This window comes from Capronia coronata, assembly GCF_000585585.1.
Source record: "Capronia coronata CBS 617.96 chromosome Unknown acBCG-supercont1.2, whole genome shotgun sequence".
Lineage (NCBI taxonomy): Eukaryota > Fungi > Ascomycota > Eurotiomycetes > Chaetothyriales > Herpotrichiellaceae > Capronia > Capronia coronata.
In genome coordinates, this window is record NW_006912894.1 from 3,421,639 (window position 1) to 3,442,063 (window position 20,425).

Genomic DNA, 20,425 nt, shown 5'->3' on the forward strand with positions numbered 1-20,425 from the left:
TTGTATCGTGGGACACGAGTATCAGGGGTGACAGTAGTGATTGCGGGGCACAAGGCTGCGGGAAATCAGGGACTTGGAGCAATGACCCCCGCCGAGCCCGCGGCGGGTCGAGCGGGGAGTCGCTAGGCACCTAGGCACCTTTAGGTTGAAGTTCAAGTTCAAAGTGGAACGAGCCATGCCTGGAGACCGTCTTTGCTAAGGTGGGTCAGCGATCTAAATGACTAAAATGTGTACTACAGTACTAGTGTTCTACTACTAGCCTGAAACTATTTACGAGGCTGACAATTTTTCAGCGACACCTTAAGTTGCGACGTCAGATGCCGCCCACATAAGACCGACCACCCTGCTCTACCAGTGTGCCACCATTGATACATTTACGCCGCGTATCCTTTGCCAAGTAGAATGGCAGATCCGGCCACGGCCGACCTCTGTGTCGATTGTCGTGAGCGAGACGCCACGCTCGACGTCAGAAACAGGCGCTTATGTACCGCCTGTTTCATGCGATATGTCAATTCGAAAGTCCTTAAACGCATGGAGTCCTATCGATACAAAGCGGCGGAAGGAGATGAGAAGCGGCGGCTGCTACTACCCGTTTCCGGAGGAGTGTCATCTCTTGTTCTATTACAGATTCTTGACGCTCAGCATACGAGACAGCTTGCGAAACGGAACCGAACAGCGTACGACCTCGTAGTGGTTCGTGTCGTCGTTCCCGGGGATGAAGACTCGCCAACGCTCATGGGCGACTATAAAGAACTCGGTCACAGGTTCTCAATGCACTCTTTTCATCCACCTCTCCCCCTGCATGAGGTCTTCCACATGGATGACCACATCGAGCGAGACATGGAACATGTCGGGCTTCGGAGGGAGCCTGGCGAAACAGACGCGGCCTTCCTGGATCGGGCGCTCTCCTGTGCTACGTCTGTGACCGCACGTGCGGACTTGCAGTCTATACTGCAGCAACGCCTGATCGTGTCTGTGGCCCGACAGCAGAATTGCGAGAGCGTTCTTTGGGGCCACTCCGACAGCCGGCTGGCTGCGCTCGTGCTCGCCGATGTTGCCAAAGGCCGAGGTGGATCGGTTTCTTCGACTATCGCTGATGGCCCGTCAACGCATGGGATCAACTACAACTATCCGTTACGTGAGCTTTTCAAGGCTGAGCTTCAAAGTTATGCCCAAGTGGCGTCAGAACCATTGCTGGAGAAAGCGGCGCACTCCGAGGGAATGACTGTACCACTCAATTCCATACGACACACTTCAATTGACAGTCTGCTGAGAACATATATCGACTCTCAGGGTGAAAAATATCCCGGCATCATGGCCAATGTTGTCCGAACTGCGAGTAAGCTCGAGGGGCAACAGGCCTCTGTCTTTGGGGCTACTTGTCCGGTCTGCGTCAGACCAATCGTGCGAAGCGAAGGTCTCCTCCACCCAGACTCAGTGCTTTGCTATGGATGTGACAGAATGAGGCAGGATATCAAGTCCTAGTGTCATCATCCATTCACCAAATGCAGTCATGCAGGCCTAGACTATGGCTCTAGAGGCATCGCAAGGAATATAGCTGCCCCCGAGCAGCTTAAAGCAGAGCCAGAAGTGGAAGGATACTTATGATTCACTCTATCCCTGACAAGCAGTCTGACCATCGCTGCATTAGCCCCTCCTAGCCAGATACCGTCGCATCAACGCCAAAAATCGAGGCCTCAGGTCCGCGCTGGTAACGGTGGCGCCGTCTGTCCTCCCCGTTCGATATCTTGGTTTGCCTCACGGTCTCGGCGAGATCTTCTAGACTCGCGTTTGGAGGTGTATCGTGGCGGCGGCCCGTTCTGCTGGTTCAACAGACGCTCTTCGTTCGCATGGTCGAACTCATGAGGCAGACTCGGATCTGCTACATCGGCATCTGGAGTGCCCTTAACTCTCTTCTGACCACGCTCACGAAGCTCCTTCTCGAGCAAAACCACGTTTCTAGTATTGCACTTGTATGCCGCATCTGCAATGTCTCCAATGAATGGCACCAGGCCAACAGCGAAGTCGATTGCCATGTTGATCTGCATTCGCAGCTTGACGGAAGCTGGCAGATCTGGCTCGACTGAGCAGCAAGTCCTATACACCATGAGAGCGAGGAGGAGATCAATGACATCGCCTATGCTGGAGTAGAGTCAGCACAAGTGTTCGCAGTTTGTGAGGTGAGAGGTGGGCATACCCAGGGATCAATCCGAGAACTGCACCCCAACCAAATCGTGTCCCTAGGAAGCTGCCAAGGGAAAGATCAATGCGGTATGCTCTTCTCTTTGCCTTGGTGAGGATCTTCTCTTCTTGCGCTGTCAGACCAGGTGGGAGAGCTCTGCGCCTCTTCTTAGTGGTCTTGTACATCCCCCCCAACCTGGTGGCGGGGACTGTCTCGAAGTATGGGTCCTGCGATAATATGAGCCATGTTCAAGAACAACTCTGCGGCACTGACACTTACCTCCTGGCCCTCTTTGTTCGCCGAGGTCTCTTTAAAAAGCTTCTTGGCTACCAATTTCGCCGCAAGGGAAGTCATGATTGCGGTTGCGCGGCGAGACGTGGAGGTGTGTGGAGGATGCGTAAAGCAAATGAGGACTTGTTGGTAGGCACTCGCAGGGAAGGACAGTGGTGTCACAAAGGATATGAGGTGGTCTTTATGTCACGATGAGATGACCTAGGATGTTAATATTATCAAACAAAGGGGACAAGAATGGATAGTGGCTGTCACAGCCTGCTCGAATACTGAGCAGTGACAGCGAGTGAAGTCCGATGTTGTGACGGCCGCTGAAATCTTGCTTGCGCCCTTGAAACTGCGCGCGGCTGCGTCATGTTTGGGTAGCGAATGTGAATCGCGCCAACAGCGGTGGTTACTTACCTAGGTAGTTGTTTCATTAGGATCGACGACTCAGCCACATTACACTGCACAGCCACCAGCCACACTTTGATCTCCTCTGACTAGCCTGTGCTTCACCTCTGTTGCGTGTTTCTCCCACACTCATACTCTGGACACTGTACCTCCCAACCAGATCACCCCCCGCCAGTCACAACGTCCTACTATAGTCCAGCAGATCACAACGTCTAGAACAGAGGCGGTGCTACGCGCATTCAGACCACCTCGTCTAGTAGCTTTTCTTCTCTAAGGACCCTGAGGGTCGTGGAAATGATTGTGCACTCTATCCTGACCACGAACTCGAGAGATGCAGTTGGAGGACTGTAAGATGCGCCACCTCGGCTTGAACATCTGCTTGATGCTAACACCCACAATTTTTCAGGGCTGGATGACCTATGTGTCCGATTTATCATAAACTTACCCCCAGAGGAGCTTCAATCTGTGGAGCGAATCTGCTTCCAAGTCGAGGAGGCACAATGGTTCTACGAGGACTTTATCCGTCCTCTTGACCCTTCGCTGCCGTCTCTTTCTCTACGCGCATTCAGTCTACGGATCTTTCAGCATTGTCCCCTTTTCTCACAATGGTCAGCACAACACCATACAACCGCGTTCGCGGAATTCCTGGCCTACAAATCACGTGTCCCGGTGCGTGGCGCTATCATGCTCAATGAGGCCATGGACGAAGTTGTCCTGGTGAAAGGCTGGAAGAAGAGCGCCAATTGGAGCTTTCCGCGGGGCAAAATCAACAAGGATGAAAATGACTTGGACTGTGCGGTACGCGAGGTTTACGAAGAGACTGGCTTCGACATCCGGGCGGCAGGACTGGTGAAAGACGAAAAAGACATGAAGTACATCGAAGTCACCATGAGGGAACAGCACATGAGGCTATACGTATTCCGAGGAGTACCCAGGGATACGCACTTCGAGCCGAAGACACGAAAGGAAATCAGCAAGATCGAATGGTACAAGTTGACGGATTTGCCGACGTTGAAGAAGAGTCGTCAGCAGGAAGGGAGTGGCATAGAGCAGCCTTCTCTTAATGCGAACAAATTCTATATGGTGGCGCCTTTTTTGAATCCACTTAAGAAATGGATCGCACAGCAGAAGAAGAAAGAGAATCGGTACAGCTCGCATCTTGCAGCACCTCCCATGGTACCTGAGGAGGTCAGCACCGGAGACGATCGCGACATTGATGGTGTGGGAGCGGCACTCGCAGAACCCAGAAAGCAAATCTCCAATGATCTGCCTGAGGTCTCTGCGCCCCCGGCATTTGATCCGACGTCGCGCCTGAAAGAAATCCTCAACATCGGCTCTGCACAACCTTCGCAACCTCCTCAACCTGCGCGACCTTCGCAGCCCTTGCTGCTTGAACCTACGCCACGACATACTACTCACATGCCACAGGTGGATACGGAGAAGTCACATGCACTTTTGACACTGTTGCGGTCTGGTCCCCAGGGTCCGCCTATCCCACCCCCTCATACACCGTTCGAGCAGATCTTGACCTTGCCAGAGGCACAACAGTCACCTCACAGATCGCATGTGCGCCCGCCACAGCTGGATCAAGGCCAACCGCCGCCGCACTTCCTCCAGCAGCCCCAGGATCAGTCTTCCTCCCAACACTTCAATGGACCCACCACAGGGTCACCTATGGAGCGGCCTACCAGGCCCGACTCATGGCACCCAGGGGCTCATGTGGCGCCTTACCAGCAAACAGGGGATCCTCATTTCGCGCAGCAGGGACTGGGACCGGGATCGCAACCGCGTGTGCCTCCCGCGAGCGCACTGCCGAAATTGACGAACCATACAAAGGCATTGTTAGACGTGTTTAAGGCTGCACCAAGCCCACCTGCCACGATGACGGCCCCGGCAGACAAACAGTTGGCCAGTGAGCAAGGTCGGATCGGTGCAACCACTGGCAGCGTTGAGAAAAAACCGAGTCCCTACCCAGAAATACGGTCTTTACCGAACCCTGATGATGCACATAGGACCTCTCTCCTTGATCTGTTCAGTCAACCACCAAAACCCAGGCCAGCTGAAATACAGACTCTCCGTCAAACTCCCCCAGTTGAACTCGCGGCTACAGCCCCGATCGCTTCTGCCAGAGAGCCACAAGACAGCAACAATGAGTTGCTTCTTAGCCTGCTGAGACACGATGTCAAAGCGTCGAAACGGCATGATGTGGAACCTCAGCGTCCATCTCCTCGTGAGGGCGAGACAGCTGCGACTGTGAGCGGGCCTCTGAATCAGCCCGAGTTTGACGCGGTTTCAAAAACAGCAAGGCAGATGACCAGTGAAATGCGACGAAGCCCGCCGTCTACGAATAGAACGCTTTATGATCCGCATCAACCTGCGCCTGTCAAGATCTTGACGAGAACCGAGGAAGCTCGTGCGCCGGCTCCACGATCTCCTCGAGGATTGAAAGGACCACCAAAACGAACAGTTCGGGAGAAAGCGACACCAAGGGCTCTGAGCAAACCGTTTCAACCCCAGATCCTCCGACGGCCACAGAACAGCGAAGCATCTGACGCGTCGCCACAGCCCGCGATTGCAACCGTCGACAGGACCGCAACCCAAAAGGCCGGCGCAGCGAGGGCTGCACCATCTCCATCTCCTCCTGCAGTGCCATCGGATGGAAGTGAAATGCAGACACCCCGGCGCCAGTCTTCACGAGCAGAGGATCAGAAGCAAAGATTGCTATCTCTATTCGGTGGTACATCAAACACTACGCCAAAGGCTTCCACAGGTCAGTCTGGGTCGGGCGTTGTCTCCCCACTCTCGGCGAGTCAACTTTATGCTGGCGACGTTGAGACGCCGTTGTCTGGCATGGAGCCGATCTCGACTCGGACATCGCGGGTGGGCAGTCTTGCGTCCATCGGTAGTGGGCCGGCAATGGGGCGTTCAGCCGGCGAGAAACGACAGACGGGAGCTGAGAACAAGGCTTTCTTATTGGGCTATTTGGGCAGGATTGCAGACCAGGAGAATTGAACACGCATTTTTTTGTTGAAGAAAGTCCACCCACGCACATGAGAACAATGTAGGTAGTAGTTGCGAACGGAAGAACCCGTCAAACGGCAATCCGGACGGGCTTTTTCTTCCTATTTCCCTCGGACATTTTGATCATACCTCACCCGTACTCCGTATACAGAGTGGTCCAGTAATTCGAGGCCCCAAGCGACACATCGCATTCCTATTGGTGGAAGTTGCTATGTTATGCTGTGACAGCCAGGCTGCGGCGCGGTGTTTTTTCAAAAGTTAGTCCGCTGCCACAAAAGTTATGCATCGAGGCCGATGGACGAAGGACCGAGGATGGACGCCGTGCTAGATTTCGTATATCGTCTTGAGCAGCAGTCTCGAGTCTAGAATAGGGTCCTTGCACAATTCAAGCACGGCCACATAGCAGTGGTTTGGCAGTGGTGACAGAATAAGAGGAATAATGACAAGCATAAAAGTATGCAAACAACGTGGAAGCGGGACAAGTAACAAATGATAATGGGCTCCTTTAGGCTCCCAAGGCCTCCAAGGCTGCCGCGCCGGGATCCATCTCAGGCCTCCCTGGCCTTCAGCATCACAGTAATGTACCTAGGTACACAATACGTAGTAGTAGTATTGCATGGCATGTGCAGTGGACAGCGGCTAGGCAGAAGTTTAATGTGTTATTCCAAGATGTAGATATTCAGGCGTGCAATATGTTCTTTTTTTCCTTTGGGTTTTTGGTGTCTCGTCTACCTCAATTACAATACTAGTAGCATTGGGCATCGTGGAGGTGGTGGTCTTTTGGCCTTGCCCTCAGCACAACGGCTCCTAGGCCCTATAGCCAGCCCTATAGCCCTAAGCTAAGGCTACTACTATGGGGGTTGCTACGGGCAGTGCTACGGGCGATACCACCACCACCACCACCGATGACATTATTGCGCATCCGCGGCCACCGCGCAGCTCCAGACCAACACCAACACCAACACCAACATCGTCAACACCACAACCACCAACAAAGCACTGGCAGGCTGTACCCAGCATCATCTACACGACCACCGATGGGTCTCGCGTCAGCAGTACGAGTACGTCCTCGTCATCTACATGTGAAGCATCACCCATCCTCCTCGTCTGCTTACTCTTCCCGCCCTGGCCATGCTTCCCCATTGCGGCCACTCCGAGTCCCTCTGGCTTGTGCTGACTGTATTCGATTTGTGCTCCAGGCTCCCCCACCGCAGACACGAATGTAGCTTCCAATCTTGATCGCCTTCCTAACGGCGCCTTGAATCCCTCGACTTCCGCCGCGATGAGTTCGGTTGTCAGCTCTTCGGAGGCCCAGGCCGGCGCTGCTAAGCTGGCCTTCGACCCAATATCAAGGGTACCCTCCCCTCTCAATCCATGTGTATAGAAACGGTCTGGCTCATGCATCGGCAGCAAATACTGGAGCGTACACAATCGCAAAACCGGCTGCAGCAGAGCGGTGTGTCTTCCAAGGCCTCCCATGCGGAACCCGCTGCTTCCGAGGACCAGTACTCGGCCAGGACGAGTTCCGACCCGACTGCCCTGCGACGAGTTGACAGCGGTGCTAGTAGCAAGCTGAGCAAGGACAAGAAGTGAGTCTACCAGGGTTGCCTGAAAAGGCCAAACGGGGTTTGGGCGTGGTGGCTCTGACATGCTCTTGTTCATGGACGACCACCGCCCTGCTGTCTCTCGGCTGCCCATCCTAGCCTACTATGTCTCAGGTCGGACTGTTGGAGGGTGCAAGGCTGACATCCATGTGATTGCAGGAAAGGTGTGTCGTTATTGAGTCGGATAATGGGCACCAAGAAGCGTGATTCCTTCGAGCTTCGCGACGACGCTGCTTCAGAGATCTCCGAAAACCGATCGGGCGGCATCGAGGCTGAAGTCTTCTCTCAGCCTGTCGGCTTCATACCCAAATTCCCTGCGCCACCACGATATATCAAGGTCAAGGCCCAATATAGGAAACAGAAGGACTTTGATAGGTTGTTTTTAGCTCAGGTTCTTTTGGATACTCCCAAACAGAAAGGACGGAAGGCGTCAATAGACTCCAGAATTCACAGCATCGATGAACAGCACGCCAACAGCTTTACAACGCAAGCGAACGCGGCAAGTAATGCAATATGGGCAATGGAGTTCTCAAAAGACGGGAGATATCTTGCCGCTGCTGGTCAGGACAGGAAGTTACGGGTTTGGGAGGTTATTGCCACGGCCGAGGATCGGGAGGCAGAGGAGAAACTGCCCGAGACCAACACCCAGGGCGAAAGGGTCAAACTCAACGCGCCAGTCTTCAAAAGCAAGCTCCTACGTGAGTATGAGGGTCACACATCCAGTATCCTGGACCTCAGCTGGAGCAAAAACAACTTCCTCTTGTCTTCGTCCATGGACAAGACGGTCAGGCTATACCATGTCAGCCGGGCCGAATGCTTGTGTGCCTTCAAACATAACGATTTCGTGACCTCAATACAGTTTCATCCGCGGGATGACCGCTTCTTTCTGGCCGGCTCTCTGGACGCGAAACTACGGCTGTGGAGCATTCCCGACAAAACCGTGGCGTACTGGGCGCAAGTACCAGACATGGTGACTGCGGTAGCGTTTACGCCAGATGGCAAGACTGCTATCGCTGGGTGTCTAAACGGGCTGTGCCTCCTCTACGACACCGAGGGTCTCAAAGCACATTCACAGATCCATGTGCGGTCGGCACGAGGGAAGAATGCCAAAGGCAGCAAGATCACAGGCATCGACACTATTGCCCTTCCTCGATCAGACAATGCTCCGCCAGATGTCAAGCTGTTGATCACCAGTAACGACTCTCGGGTACGAATGTACAACCTGAAAGACAGGACGCTCGAGGTGAAGTTCCGGGGCAACGAGAATGCGTGCAGTCAAATTCATGCCCTGTTCAGCGACGATGGAAGATACGTGATATGTGGGAGTGAGGACCGCAAGGTGTACATATGGCCGACCTCGGTCGATGAGAGGCCGGACAATGACAAGCGCCCCATGGAGGTGTTTGAGGCTCATTCAGCAATCGTGACCACGGCACTCCTAGCCCCAGAGAGCACGAGGCGGCTGCTTGCGCAATCCGGAGACCCTCTCTACGACTTGTGCAACCCGCCGCCAGTAACACTGGTCAGTCGTGCGGACTCTGTCATCTCCTCCCGAGCGCCCACTAGCAGCTACTCCGACGAGAAGCATCTCACGTCGGACAAACGAATATCACAGTCACCCAAACGCGCCCCCGAGACACCCGCATATCTAGCACGACATTCACATCCTGGTGGCCAGATCATTGTCACGGCCGACTATACCGGACAAATCAAGGTCTTTCGACAAGACTGCGCATTCCAAAAACGCCGTCACGAATCATGGGACACAAGCTCGACTTTCTCGAAGAAGGTGCTGGGCCGAAGCGGATCTGTAGTAACACGACATTCCGGCAGCACTTCCTTGCATCGAAACTCGTTTGCGATGAGCTCCAAGAACCAGTCGACCGACCGGATCCTGAACTGGAGAAACACTGTGAGCGACAACGATTCCGGCGTCAATGGATCTACCGGTGCGCCTGAGGCACGTCGCTCCATGGGGAATGATGAGAGGTCACGTAGCGCGTCACCGCGTAAACTCATCTCGCCGCATTTTTCCCGCCGAAAACCTTCCCCCCCCGAATACCATTCACCATTGCACCAGGTCCAGCAAGGACCCTCCATATCAGTTCAGTCGCCAGTGGCGGACTCACCAGAAAGTTTCCATTCTGCCACGCAGGCGAAGTCACCAGATTTCGAGAAGTTGTCCCCCGTGGGGAGCCTCAGGCCTGTCACTTCCAATTCGACTACAGATGGCCCCTTGCTTAGTCCGAACAATCCTCTCTTTTTGGTCGATCAGCAGTCTTACATGGCATGGGATGTGAAGAACACGTTGGTGCCTATGGCCAAGCACATGCCCCGTAGTCCTGGGCTGGTGGATCATGATGGGAACCCTCTTTCGCGGACAGGCAGCTATGTCAGCCAATTGTCCAGCACTCTTACGGGCTCGGATCGCGAAGGCAACAGCACCAGCCCTAGTGTGCAAGAAGTGGACGACGACCAAGACAAAGCTCAGGGCAAAACACGTCGGTTGCGTACTAGGCGGAAGAAAAGCGTCGACAGCGCAAATGATCTTCGTTGCAGGAAGTGTGGGAGCAACACTTTCAAGGCCACCATGACGGACAAGGGCCAGAGCCTTCGCTGCAAAAAGTGCGGGACTGTCGTCTAACAACATACCCTCACCCATGGCGCTTTGGTGCCAGAAATATCGACATTGAAGTTCTGATCGGCTTGCCCTTGGCCATCGACCTCTTACGCCGAAGACACGGATCTATGGCATAGTGTCGAGGCAGTTTTACTTAACCTGCTTGGAGAATCGGACTATCGCTTTCCAAATGATCATTCGATGCGACCTTGTCTATGACTCCATCAGGAAGTCATATCGTTCTCCTTCGCAAATACAAGGGTACGAAGAACGGGACATGACCCCCTTGCGTATACGTCCCACGCTTATATAGGAGCCCGGCTGACCCACGTACGACTCTCGAACGAACTTGACTCCTATTAACGATGTACACCGCCACCCCATCACATTTTACTCTGTCATTTTCAATCCCTCAACTCGGCTCTGGGCTTGGTGTTTCGGGGGAAACGTCACGGGATGCGAGACACCCAAAGGAACCACCCGCAGAGCACCGCACTGCATGAGATGCATGAGACGCACGAAAAGAAAGACGTCGATTCGGAGACAACTCTGGCATGTGCAGGCCGACCACCCGTTGTATCTATCATGACTTGGATTACTACTCTGTACGACTCGACGTTTATGTATATTCTATATTGTACATCATACCAACCTACATACCTACCTTACGCTTCAAGGTATCTAACCTTGGCAATATCGATCGAAACCATGGTCGTGATTCTGGTACTGTACCTTCCTAAGACCCTTTTAGTCACTATCGTGACCTTGAACAAACATGTCTTTCGAGGCACTGCTGCTGTATTCTGTACTAGTAGTTGGACCACATGCAGTCAACGTTCGCTCTGTATTCGCAATGTATGGTTCGTAGTGTACTATGTAATCGGTAGTCGGTCTTCGTCGATGCTGCTACTATTCATACCTCAGCTGCCTGCCCCTGTGTATCTGGCCAAAAAAGAGAGCACATGCAGAACCTACCTTATCTAGATACAAAACGTTGATGCCTCAGCAGCTTATTGCTACAGAGACAGGATGTCAGATCTTCTTGCCATGGCATTGGTCTCTCTGATCGGCTGTTTTCTTCAGAAAGGGAAAGAAAGAGAAAGGGAGGGATGCTGTTATTGAATCTACACATAGGGCCGACTGGAGCGTGTGATAGATCACTTGGGGCGTTAGATGGATTTTGGTCGGACATCAGTAACTAAATCAATATCACGATATACGGCTTTGGCGACGCTGAAATGCAAGATTCATCATGGTCCCTGTCTGTGACATGTTCTTGACGGGGAGCAGAACGGTGGGCAAGTACTTGCTGCACCCGGCGCTCAGGTGGAGGATATTTCTTGGATTTCTTTTGAAGCATTGCGAGGGCGAACTTCTTCGCAGAAAGCAGCGCAAGCAAGGAGAAACAAATCACTGCACAGTCATGGACAGGAAACCAGTCGTAGATTCTTGATGCTATCCCATTCTAGCTCGTCGAGCACATGCAAGACTTGTCCGTGAGATTGGAGACTTCATCAACAGCGAGTCCCGGCAATGACATCTCATGTCCCGTATTTGCCATTAAAGAAATGACTGCTCTTTTCAAGTGATGTAGCTCTATCAGCAAATCCCAGGCTCCACTGTCCGTCAAAAGATTATTGTTGTCGTAGCTCGATTCGACTATGCGCCCCATTTGTTCAGGATTGATCAGATTTGTAAGACAGGGAGACGGGCACAGCGCATGTTTGGATGAGTCGATTAGGCATTAGCTCTGATGGCCTGCTCCAAAGCCTTCTTGTTGGCGCCGACCACCTCGGCGACCTTCTCGCCGTTCTTGAAAAGCATGAAAGTCGGCATGGCGCGGACACCGAGTTCCTGCGCGACGTCGGGAACCTCGTCGACGTCGATCTTGTAGAAGTCGACCTTGTCCTTGAATTCTTCGGATTCGCTGAACTTGACCAGCTCGGGGGCAATCACCTTGCAAGGCCCGCACCAGGTGGCGAAGCAGTCGAGCACGACCAGGCGGCCCGCGGGCGCGGAGAGGACGGAGGTGTCAAAGGACGATTTGCTGTGGATTGGGTTAACACCGTATTTCTTTGCATGTGCAGGATGGGAAGTAGTAGTAGTGGAAGTGGAAGTGGAGGAATTGCGGGCTTGCTGTTGCTGTTGCTGTTGCTGTTCTTGACGCAGCTTGGCTTGGTGGTAGGCTACGTACTCTGCAAGATTGTGGACGCCCATTTTGAACGGACTGAGTGAGAACAGGGCCGGACTGGCGCTGGTGAAGAGTCGGAGGCCGGTGTTGGGAGGCGCTGGTCTGCGAAGCGCGCTGGTTGTTGGTAGTAGTAGTGGTCGGGTGTTGGTCTTGTGCAAGAAGCGTGGGAGCTTGATGGCCGAGGAGCGGATTGATGTAGCCACGGCGAAGGTCTTTATATTAGTTTGGTTGAGGAGTGGGTTGGAGGCGACCGAAGATGAAGGTTGTTTTTAAAGAAAATCGGGTTCAAGTTGTCGAGGATGGAAGATGCTGGTTGAATTTGGGGACAATCGTCGACGAGGATGACAATGAGCTGAGGTGCTTTTAAATGACGGGTGGGAGGCTTAGAAATCCGTCGTTGGAGGCGGCACAAATACGTACAGAGTTAGTAAACAGCAAAGTGTGTGGGCGTAGGCGCAGGGGCGCAGGGGACCAAGGGGACAAGGTGGGAGGACGATTTGACCGCAGGTGGGAGGGGAGCGAGTCGGCAGACCTACCATTCTGTCCGTGCATGACGCCATTACTATGGCACCTCGACAATTTGAAATGTTACCGCCACGAGGGACTACTCTGTATTAGTAGTATAGTTTAGTAGTACTAGTAGTACGAGTACATCGCTACTGCGCCCTTTCAGGAAATATTTACTCGCTGCTCTCATCTCAGGAGAGATGATGAGGTAATCAATAATATCAGGTACAAACTGGTCAACCTCAAACCACAACCACAACTGCAACCTCGAACAACTGCCCTTCGTTTGTCTACTAAGATGCTGTGGTCAGACATGGTCCTTGAGCTCTAGGCCGTCTTTCTCTACTATCTTTCATTTTGATTCACATGTGCAGCTGCTCTGCGGACACGGATTGTAGCAGTCGGCACAGAGACCATGTCCGTATTTGTTGCTATCTTCTCACAGTTCATTCTGCCATTTGATTTGTGGTACATGTCTCATCCCAGCTCCCTGATGCCAAATCGTCCAGGATGGGCTCAGGGTTCCCGGGCAAAATATTACCTCTTTGTATTTGCAAATCCGCTTCAAAGAAGAAAAATCCCGCTTTCATCGCAAATCAATTTCTGGATTGTACACCTCGCCCCAAACTTGCTTGACGCTGGCAATCCAATTCAATCGCCACGTCCCATCTTCGAACCCCAATTGCGGCCGTAAAGAGCGAGCGAGGGTCTCTCTCTTGCCTTCAACATCGTCATGTCTCGGACTGGCCCAAGGTGTTTCATGTATACCGGACCTCGCCGGGACGGAAATAGATGAAATTACAAAGGAAAGGGGGACCGCCGCCATTAGAATGCTGTAATGTTTGTCGTAAAGTAGACCGGTCATTCTTTAGCAGGCAGTGACCGTTCCGGTTGGACAGGTACCGCCCCTTGAACAAGGCTCGGACTTCGGGGGACAGCATCTGACTGTCCCGAGGCCCGTCGGATATCCAGGAGTCTTGCACTTCCCGCACTGATATGCCTCACGTGTCCTTTATACTCGACACTTTGCGCCCGTAGAAGTGGTGTATCTTGCAATTCCGTTTTGTGCGCGTGGCCTGCGGGCGAAGCTCCTTCGCCTTCCTCTAACTCTTCATCCGAGCTGGATCTTCGAGACCCTTCGGGTGTCTCTTTCCCAAACTCCCTCAAGAGGCCTTCTGTTGACTTCGCTCGGTTCGGCTGGCGGACCACGGTGGCCTGTCGTCCAAGCCCCTCGTGCCATGTCTCATCGTCTCTTTGCCCCGACGGAACAGGGGGCACGTCAGGCACAGGACTCTGTCTTTCCCTCTCAAGATCAATTACAGTGCTGCTTGCTTTGCGACCTAAAGAGTTGTCCGAGTCGCGTCGTCGGCTGGGGCCCGGCGTCAGGCGGTTCAGATAGTCATCATCCGCAAGCCCAGCTTCCTCCGTCTCAAATGCCCCGGGCATGGTCTGTGGCAGGAGCGATGATTGGCTGTGCCTGGTCGGATGGCTCGTCCCCCCAGACAACCTCTTGACCGGTTTTCCCGAGAGCCATGACCCCTCCGAATCGACCGACGCGAGGGACCGCGACAGCGCCACCCCTGCCAGCGCACCACTGCCGATATCAGCCTCCATTCCAGGTGCGTGCCGAGTGTCAGTGGGACCTCTGTCTAGGGCAGGGTTGCTAGAGCTCGTGGCCAAACTCCTTGCATCCAACGTCCCGGACAACGACTGCCGAGGCTCTTTCACCGCCTGCTGCCCCGAGCCGGCTTGGGGAGCGTTCACGGCTTCGGGCGACTGGACGCGAGAATCCGGCGGGGATATAGGGAAGTCGGGCAAATCTTCACGGAATTTCGACATTGTCCTCTGAGGAACGGCGGAGGCATCAGATCTCCGGAACGTGCGAGGAACAACAGGCGGTGGTTGTTGCTTTCGTGCGAACGACTCTCGAGAAGTGTTGGAGAACTCAGACGGCGTACTTCTGCCACGGTCGGTGGTACTGGCTTTCCGTCGACCACCGCGTTTGAAAAAACTCGTCCAGGAACTGAGCTGTTGACTGCTTTGGTCAGAAGCACGCCGGTCCAGTTGGCCCTGTCCAGGGATGTCTGGCGTAATCTCACGAGCAAGACCCGATGTCTGCGAAAGGCTCTGGCGATCTGCTGGTCGTTGTATAGGGGATGTGGGTGGCGATATTGTTGCTGCCTGTAGCGGCTTCTGCTCGTTGTGGGCCTCAATGGGAGATACCGTTCGCAGAGGAGATCTCACCGGCACCGGCGGACCTTCATCTTCTTCGAATGCAAGAGACTCGCGCATGATGTCAAGATCCTTCTCGTCTTCAAATGGGTTCCGAATGCGTTGGACTGGCCCAGCTTGGGAGCCCTCGGGATCGGCGAAAGGATCGCCGCCCGTGCGGCTCGGGCTCGGGGTGCGGCGTCGTCCCCGTCGGTCGACACCCTCCAACCCAAGGCCTGCAGGACCCGCAGGTGATTCAACCCTTTGGAGTGCGCGGATGTCTTCTTCTCGCTGCCTTTCAGCCTTGCGTTGAAGCTTCCTATGTAACCGATCTTTGTCCACTGCTCTTTTCCTTTCATGCCGTCGTCTGTCTCGCTCCATCAGCTCTCTCAGCCCCCCAGCATCCAGTTCGTCCGCCAACTCGTCAATCCTCTTCTTCGAAGACACATCCTCTTCCTCTATAGCTTGTTGGATAGATGGCTTTATCCGGGCGGGCTGCTTCCCCACCGAGTTCCGAGGATTGGCGACATATGTAAGCGTAGGTCTTGGGCTCAGGGCTGCCAGGATGCCAATCTTGAATGAAGCCTGGTTCGTCATGTGGTCGGAGTCCTGGATGGTCTCGGGTAGAGGCAACGACACCTCGGAAGTTGGTCGCTGAAGTCGCCGGTTGAGATCGCCAGGAACATGCTTAGTATCGCGACGCAGTGGACCGGAACCAGAATATGTGACGGGCCGTTTCAAGCTGGGAACTGGAGAACTCATGGCACGGATCTCCCTTTCTCGAGCATAGTCCTCTGCTTTTCTCTTACTTGACTTCCTGCGTTGAAGTGTCGGGTCGTAGCCTTTACGCTTTGCCAATAGGGTAGGAGCTTGCGGAAGGGCCGTGAAGTCTTCGGGCCCAATGCTTGACTGGGACACAGGAGGATTGGCATAAACCCCGGGACCATGAAAACCACCTGCTTCAACCGCCGAGTCCCTCCTCTTTTCCCATGAGTCAGATGCAGGTCCCCCGAGGGGCGTTGCTTGCGATTGGGAAGGGTTTCCAGGTTGACTTGCAACTCTCTGTTTGGATATCCTCCGAGGTCTTTCTTCTTGTTCCCGTCTGCTTCGGGTGCGCGCCATGGTCGCAGCCTCCCCGGAGCCACTGGATCGAAATCGCATTCCGCTGTCTGTCCGCTGTTTTTCAGGGAGCCTTTGCTGACTGTGGTCTTCGCCTTGGCTGGTGCGGCGTTTCTTGCCTCCGCCAAACGGCCAAAATCCCATTCTGGTTCCAACAACAGTGGATCAGAAGTCCAGTGTTGAAGGAAACTTCGGTCAAGGAAGGGGATCCGGTCGAGGTGGACATTCACAAGGCTGAATTGGAGACATCAACGACGATGAGTGTGGCGCAGTAGCAGACTGCGTAGGTGTAGTGACTCAAAAAGCGCAAGCTGTCGAGAAGCGCTGGCAGGCTGAAGGAGCGGTGTTTTGATTTGAACCTGTGCGTTCTGCAGGGGCCTACGCCCACGCGCCGTCTCGGTCGCAAGCAAGCACCTCGGAAGGGTGGAAGATTTGACAGGTCCTGGACAGGCTAGACGTAGGATGACGGATACCGTGCGGTGGATGAGGGTCCAGAAAAGGCGCGGAGAACCTGGAAAGAGCGATATTTGACGATGAAATCGGAGGTTCTGGACATGCAGTGGAAACGAGAGTGAGTGCAGGAAGAAGAAGACAAAATACAGATGAAGCGAGTTTCAATACAGGTGTAGTGGTTGACGGGGTTGTTTGAATTGCGAGTGGCAGCGTGTGTGTGTGTGACGGAATGCTGGTAGTTGCGATGATGTAGGTAGGCACCTTGTTGTTAGCCACACAGGCAGCAGAAGCAGCAACAACACTGTGTGCTAGATTAGTAGTTAGGTGGTCGGTAGGTGGGAGGTGGTAGGTAGATGGGGGGCCCGAGGCGAGAGGGCGAGTCGAGCGGCCGGGTGGCGGGTGGATATGAGGAGCCCCAAGAAGAAGGGAAGAGAAGGGCTTAGGAGGCTTCACAGGGACTGAGGGGACTAGGTATGCAGGCTCCCTAGCCCACGCCCCGGCTGTTATTTACCTGCCGACCAACCAGCCTAGGGTACAGTCCCTAGTAACCCAGGTAAGGGTCGAAGTGCCAGAGATGCAGTGCAGTGCAGTGATCCAGTGGAGCTTAGGGCGGGCAACGATGGGCGGCCATCCGCCAAACCTTCAACCAAGAGGGGATTTTAGAATCACCAAGCGGGCAAGCCACCTTTGCCGGCGGTGCCAGTGCCGTCAGTGGTGGTGACCGGACATCCTATCAACGACCGCACCCAACTCTCACTCACACTTCTCAGCCAGACATATGGACGGCCTCTCAAGCCACTGCATCCATCGACGACAACAGATGATCAAATTCTGCCACTTCGAGCCCACCTCTGTCAAGTTTCCCATCATCAACCCTGTTCGCACACACGAGGGTCACAGCAGATCTGGCTGCCGGCATTCGTGACCGCCACCTGTCTGGAGGACATCACTGACAATCCCAAGCTGACCACTCACGAACACTCGCCGGCCTCTTCTCTCATCCGCTGCTCGACTAAAACTTCCTCGCCGCTGTACGGCGTAACCAACAAGAGTCTGTCACGTACCCGCGCCATGAAGTACCCTTGAAACTGGATGCAGGGATCTCTGGGGTGCCAGGTGCCAGACCTTCGCCATCGAGTTCGGGTCCGGGTTGAGGGGAGCCCTCCCACACAGTACCCTCGACGGGGCCAGGCGTCATGTCGTGGTCAAAGAATCCGCAAGAAGCATGAAACGTCGGACATGCAAGGAACACAACAGCTACAAGGTACAACGACCATTCTACTTAAGCATAACACGACATCTATTCTTGTCTGGGCTCTGCAAACTCACAAAGTGCTCCGGCATGGCACAGAGATCAAAGTATCGACTACCTGCATGAATAGAAGAATGCTTGTTAACTGTTGTGTCCCTCCTGGAGGGTGAAGCCGGGCTGGTTGTATGAACAGCAAAAAGTTTGCCATCTGCCAGCAGCCTCAACAACATTTTGGAGCTTTGCTCTGCTGGATGACGTCCTCAGACGTCCTCAATCAGATGTACGTGGCTTCGCTGCACTCGAGGCTACTCTAGAGTACTCTAGAGTCCAAAGCCTACGCTGAATGTCCATGGTTCGACGGACTTCGTGAGGCTAATCAGGTACCCGAGCCAAGTACCGTGCTACGTCGAAGCTACCTCCGATCCCCGGATAACGGACAGTGGCTAAGTTGGTAGCAGGTTCAAGGATGGTGGACGCAGGAAGACCGGTTCCTGCATCGATCGCTTCCTTTGCAAGCACATGTCGTTTGACTCAATCCTGCTTTGCGGGCAGTGCTGATCTTTCTCGGCGCCAGCTTTTCGCGGTATCCCTACCCTTCCTTCTTCTCGATTCTCTAGGTCAAGACAGAATTCAAATCACGGTAGGTCTCAACAATGCACGATCATGAGGACCTAACAATGCACGCCCAACGATAGGAAGACAGGCGCGGCGTAAAACATAGCTCGCGGATGTGGCGCCTCCATGGAGCATTTAGCCGTCGGCGGCGGCGTCCTTGTGCTTCGAGTTGAAGTTGTCGGCAATCTCTCGATTGGCGAGTAGGAGTCTCACGTCTAGGCTACTCATAGCTATTTGTCTGCCCTAGGGTCTGAACCGGTTTCGAAGACGTCGACGGACGTATTATCCAAGCACTGTCGAGGTGGTGGCTGGTCGCAATCTTGAAGATGATTTCAATCTTGAAGCCACTTCGTATGAACAGAACAGCCTCCAAATTGCGCAATACGGTCTTCCACGGCCTAGCAATTCTACAGGCCGCCCAGATGATTTGGGCGAGGTTTGTCTTCGCGTCCAAAGGTCGTCGCCAACCATGTTCACAACTTCGCTTTCTCCTGGAAGATCTCGTCCACCAATTTCACCGCTGCTTGTGAGCAGCCGTACGAGGATTGATAACCTGAAACGATGTCAGTGGAAAAGGTTCAGGCAGGCTCAGTCTAAGGCGAAACCAATCCTTACCAGCGCCACCTGCTCCGTAGTTATGCACTGTCCAGATACCACTGATTTTCTCCTTTGCGATCCTGGTGCCGCCTTCTCTGACGGGTCTCAAACCAACGCCGTGTCGTATAATATCAAGGTGCTCAATGCCCTTGCCTCCTGTCAGCTCTGGGCATATCTCGACACAACGTTTCATGATTCTAATCGCCAGATTGGGATCTGGCTGCGACTCCCAGTTGCCTTTTTGATAACAGCCTCCTAGGATTGTGCCGCCGCCAGCGGCGCGGGTCATTATCTAGCGAAATGAAAGAGTCAGCACCTGCATACTCCAAGGTCCGACACGAGAATGTGCACAAGCTTAGCCAGATTGCCATCTGGTGTACTCGGCGCTTGAACGGATGGTAGCGGTGATCATCTTCCGGCCGCGCCGGTTGGAGTTAGGTCAGATACAGGACAAACAGGACAACTCACATAGCAAGCTTCGTCGGGGCCATCGTCGGTCCCTGAGATGGAATACATGGCAGGTGCCACGTTCCTCACGATGACAATCTGGCCTCTTGCAGGGACGACCGCCTTATCTTCCACTCCACCAAGTTTGGAGGCTGAGAGACCAGTGCAATTGACAATCAGGTCAGCCGGCTTGCCTGAATGATGCACACCGGGGGCGGCTGCATCTGCAACATGTTGAAAGGTGGCTCTCTTGACGACGACGCCATTCTTCAAACATTGTGACACGAGCCAGGGCAAATATATGGCGGTGTTAATGCAGACCGACGTAAAGCATGTGGCGTTGTCCACTCCAGGCTTGAGCTCCGATTTTGGAATCTCGTGAAACTGGCGAAGGAGAATGGTCAGCCCGCGATGATTTTGCGGCATATTGTTACCATTGAGCATGGACTCACATCCTCGAAAAGAGTCTTGAACCAAGGCGTTGGACTTAACAGCTCACTGAACCAAGCTGCGGTGGCTGACGACACGTCCTTTCCACGATTATAGATCTGAGTTCTCTGAAAGTGGACGCCGGCTTCAGGGTGGTTGCGTGCGAGGTCTGCAAGTGGTTCCCACGTGTTGCGGTCCCATTCAGCCGACTCGGTGCCTTTGACGGAGACTCTGGATATGAGATATCAGCTTCATGTGGTATTGCTAGATGGAAGATAGGGTATATGACTCACGGCATGTAATTGGCACCAGCCCATGGAGATGCATACTCGATATCGTAGTCTCCAGGCATGTGCTTTGCAGCGATGGTGATCTTGTATGCCGGGTTTTTCGAGAGCAGCAAGGCTGTGGTCAGCCCAGCAACGCCGGCCCTGGTTTCGGTAGAAAGGTCAGACTTTGGACTCATGGGTGCGAAATACTCGAACGGTCTTCC

The 20,425-nt window shown here is 53.9% G+C and overlaps 7 protein-coding genes across 7 annotated transcripts; 3 read left to right on the forward strand and 4 right to left on the reverse strand.

Moving 5' to 3' along the window:
- Positions 1–402: 402 nt before the first annotated feature.
- A1O1_02912 (uncharacterized protein) lies at positions 403–1,485 on the forward strand (the record flags this gene model as incomplete). The annotated part of the gene is made up of 1 exon (XM_007723820.1): positions 403–1,485. One exon carries the CDS (start codon positions 403–405, stop codon positions 1,483–1,485), a length of 1,083 nt encoding a protein of 360 aa, XP_007722010.1.
- Positions 1,486–1,697: 212 nt separating this feature from the next.
- Positions 1,698–2,536, reverse strand: A1O1_02913 (uncharacterized protein; the record flags this gene model as incomplete). Its single annotated transcript, XM_007723821.1, has 3 exons — positions 1,698–2,142; positions 2,198–2,409; positions 2,462–2,536. 3 exons carry the CDS (start codon positions 2,534–2,536, stop codon positions 1,698–1,700), a joined length of 732 nt encoding a protein of 243 aa, XP_007722011.1.
- A 661-nt stretch (positions 2,537–3,197) lies between these two features.
- A1O1_02914 (uncharacterized protein) lies at positions 3,198–5,878 on the forward strand (the record flags this gene model as incomplete). The annotated part of the gene is made up of 2 exons (XM_007723822.1): positions 3,198–3,213; positions 3,273–5,878. The coding sequence occupies 2 exons, from the start codon at positions 3,198–3,200 to the stop codon at positions 5,876–5,878; spliced, it is 2,622 nt and encodes an 873-aa protein (XP_007722012.1).
- A 1,800-nt stretch (positions 5,879–7,678) lies between these two features.
- Positions 7,679–10,135, forward strand: A1O1_02915 (uncharacterized protein; the record flags this gene model as incomplete). Its single annotated transcript, XM_007723823.1, has 1 exon — positions 7,679–10,135. The coding sequence occupies one exon, from the start codon at positions 7,679–7,681 to the stop codon at positions 10,133–10,135; it is 2,457 nt and encodes an 818-aa protein (XP_007722013.1).
- Positions 10,136–11,848: 1,713 nt separating this feature from the next.
- On the reverse strand, positions 11,849–12,328 carry A1O1_02916 (thioredoxin 1; the record flags this gene model as incomplete). The annotated part of the gene is made up of 1 exon (XM_007723824.1): positions 11,849–12,328. One exon carries the CDS (start codon positions 12,326–12,328, stop codon positions 11,849–11,851), a length of 480 nt encoding a protein of 159 aa, XP_007722014.1.
- A 1,342-nt stretch (positions 12,329–13,670) lies between these two features.
- On the reverse strand, positions 13,671–16,142 carry A1O1_02917 (uncharacterized protein; the record flags this gene model as incomplete). The annotated part of the gene is made up of 1 exon (XM_007723825.1): positions 13,671–16,142. The coding sequence occupies one exon, from the start codon at positions 16,140–16,142 to the stop codon at positions 13,671–13,673; it is 2,472 nt and encodes an 823-aa protein (XP_007722015.1).
- A 2,790-nt stretch (positions 16,143–18,932) lies between these two features.
- A1O1_02918 (D-amino-acid oxidase) lies at positions 18,933–20,398 on the reverse strand (the record flags this gene model as incomplete). Its single annotated transcript, XM_007723826.1, has 5 exons — positions 18,933–19,012; positions 19,075–19,348; positions 19,525–19,887; positions 19,956–20,163; positions 20,226–20,398. The coding sequence occupies 5 exons, from the start codon at positions 20,396–20,398 to the stop codon at positions 18,933–18,935; spliced, it is 1,098 nt and encodes a 365-aa protein (XP_007722016.1).
- Positions 20,399–20,425: the final 27 nt, after the last annotated feature.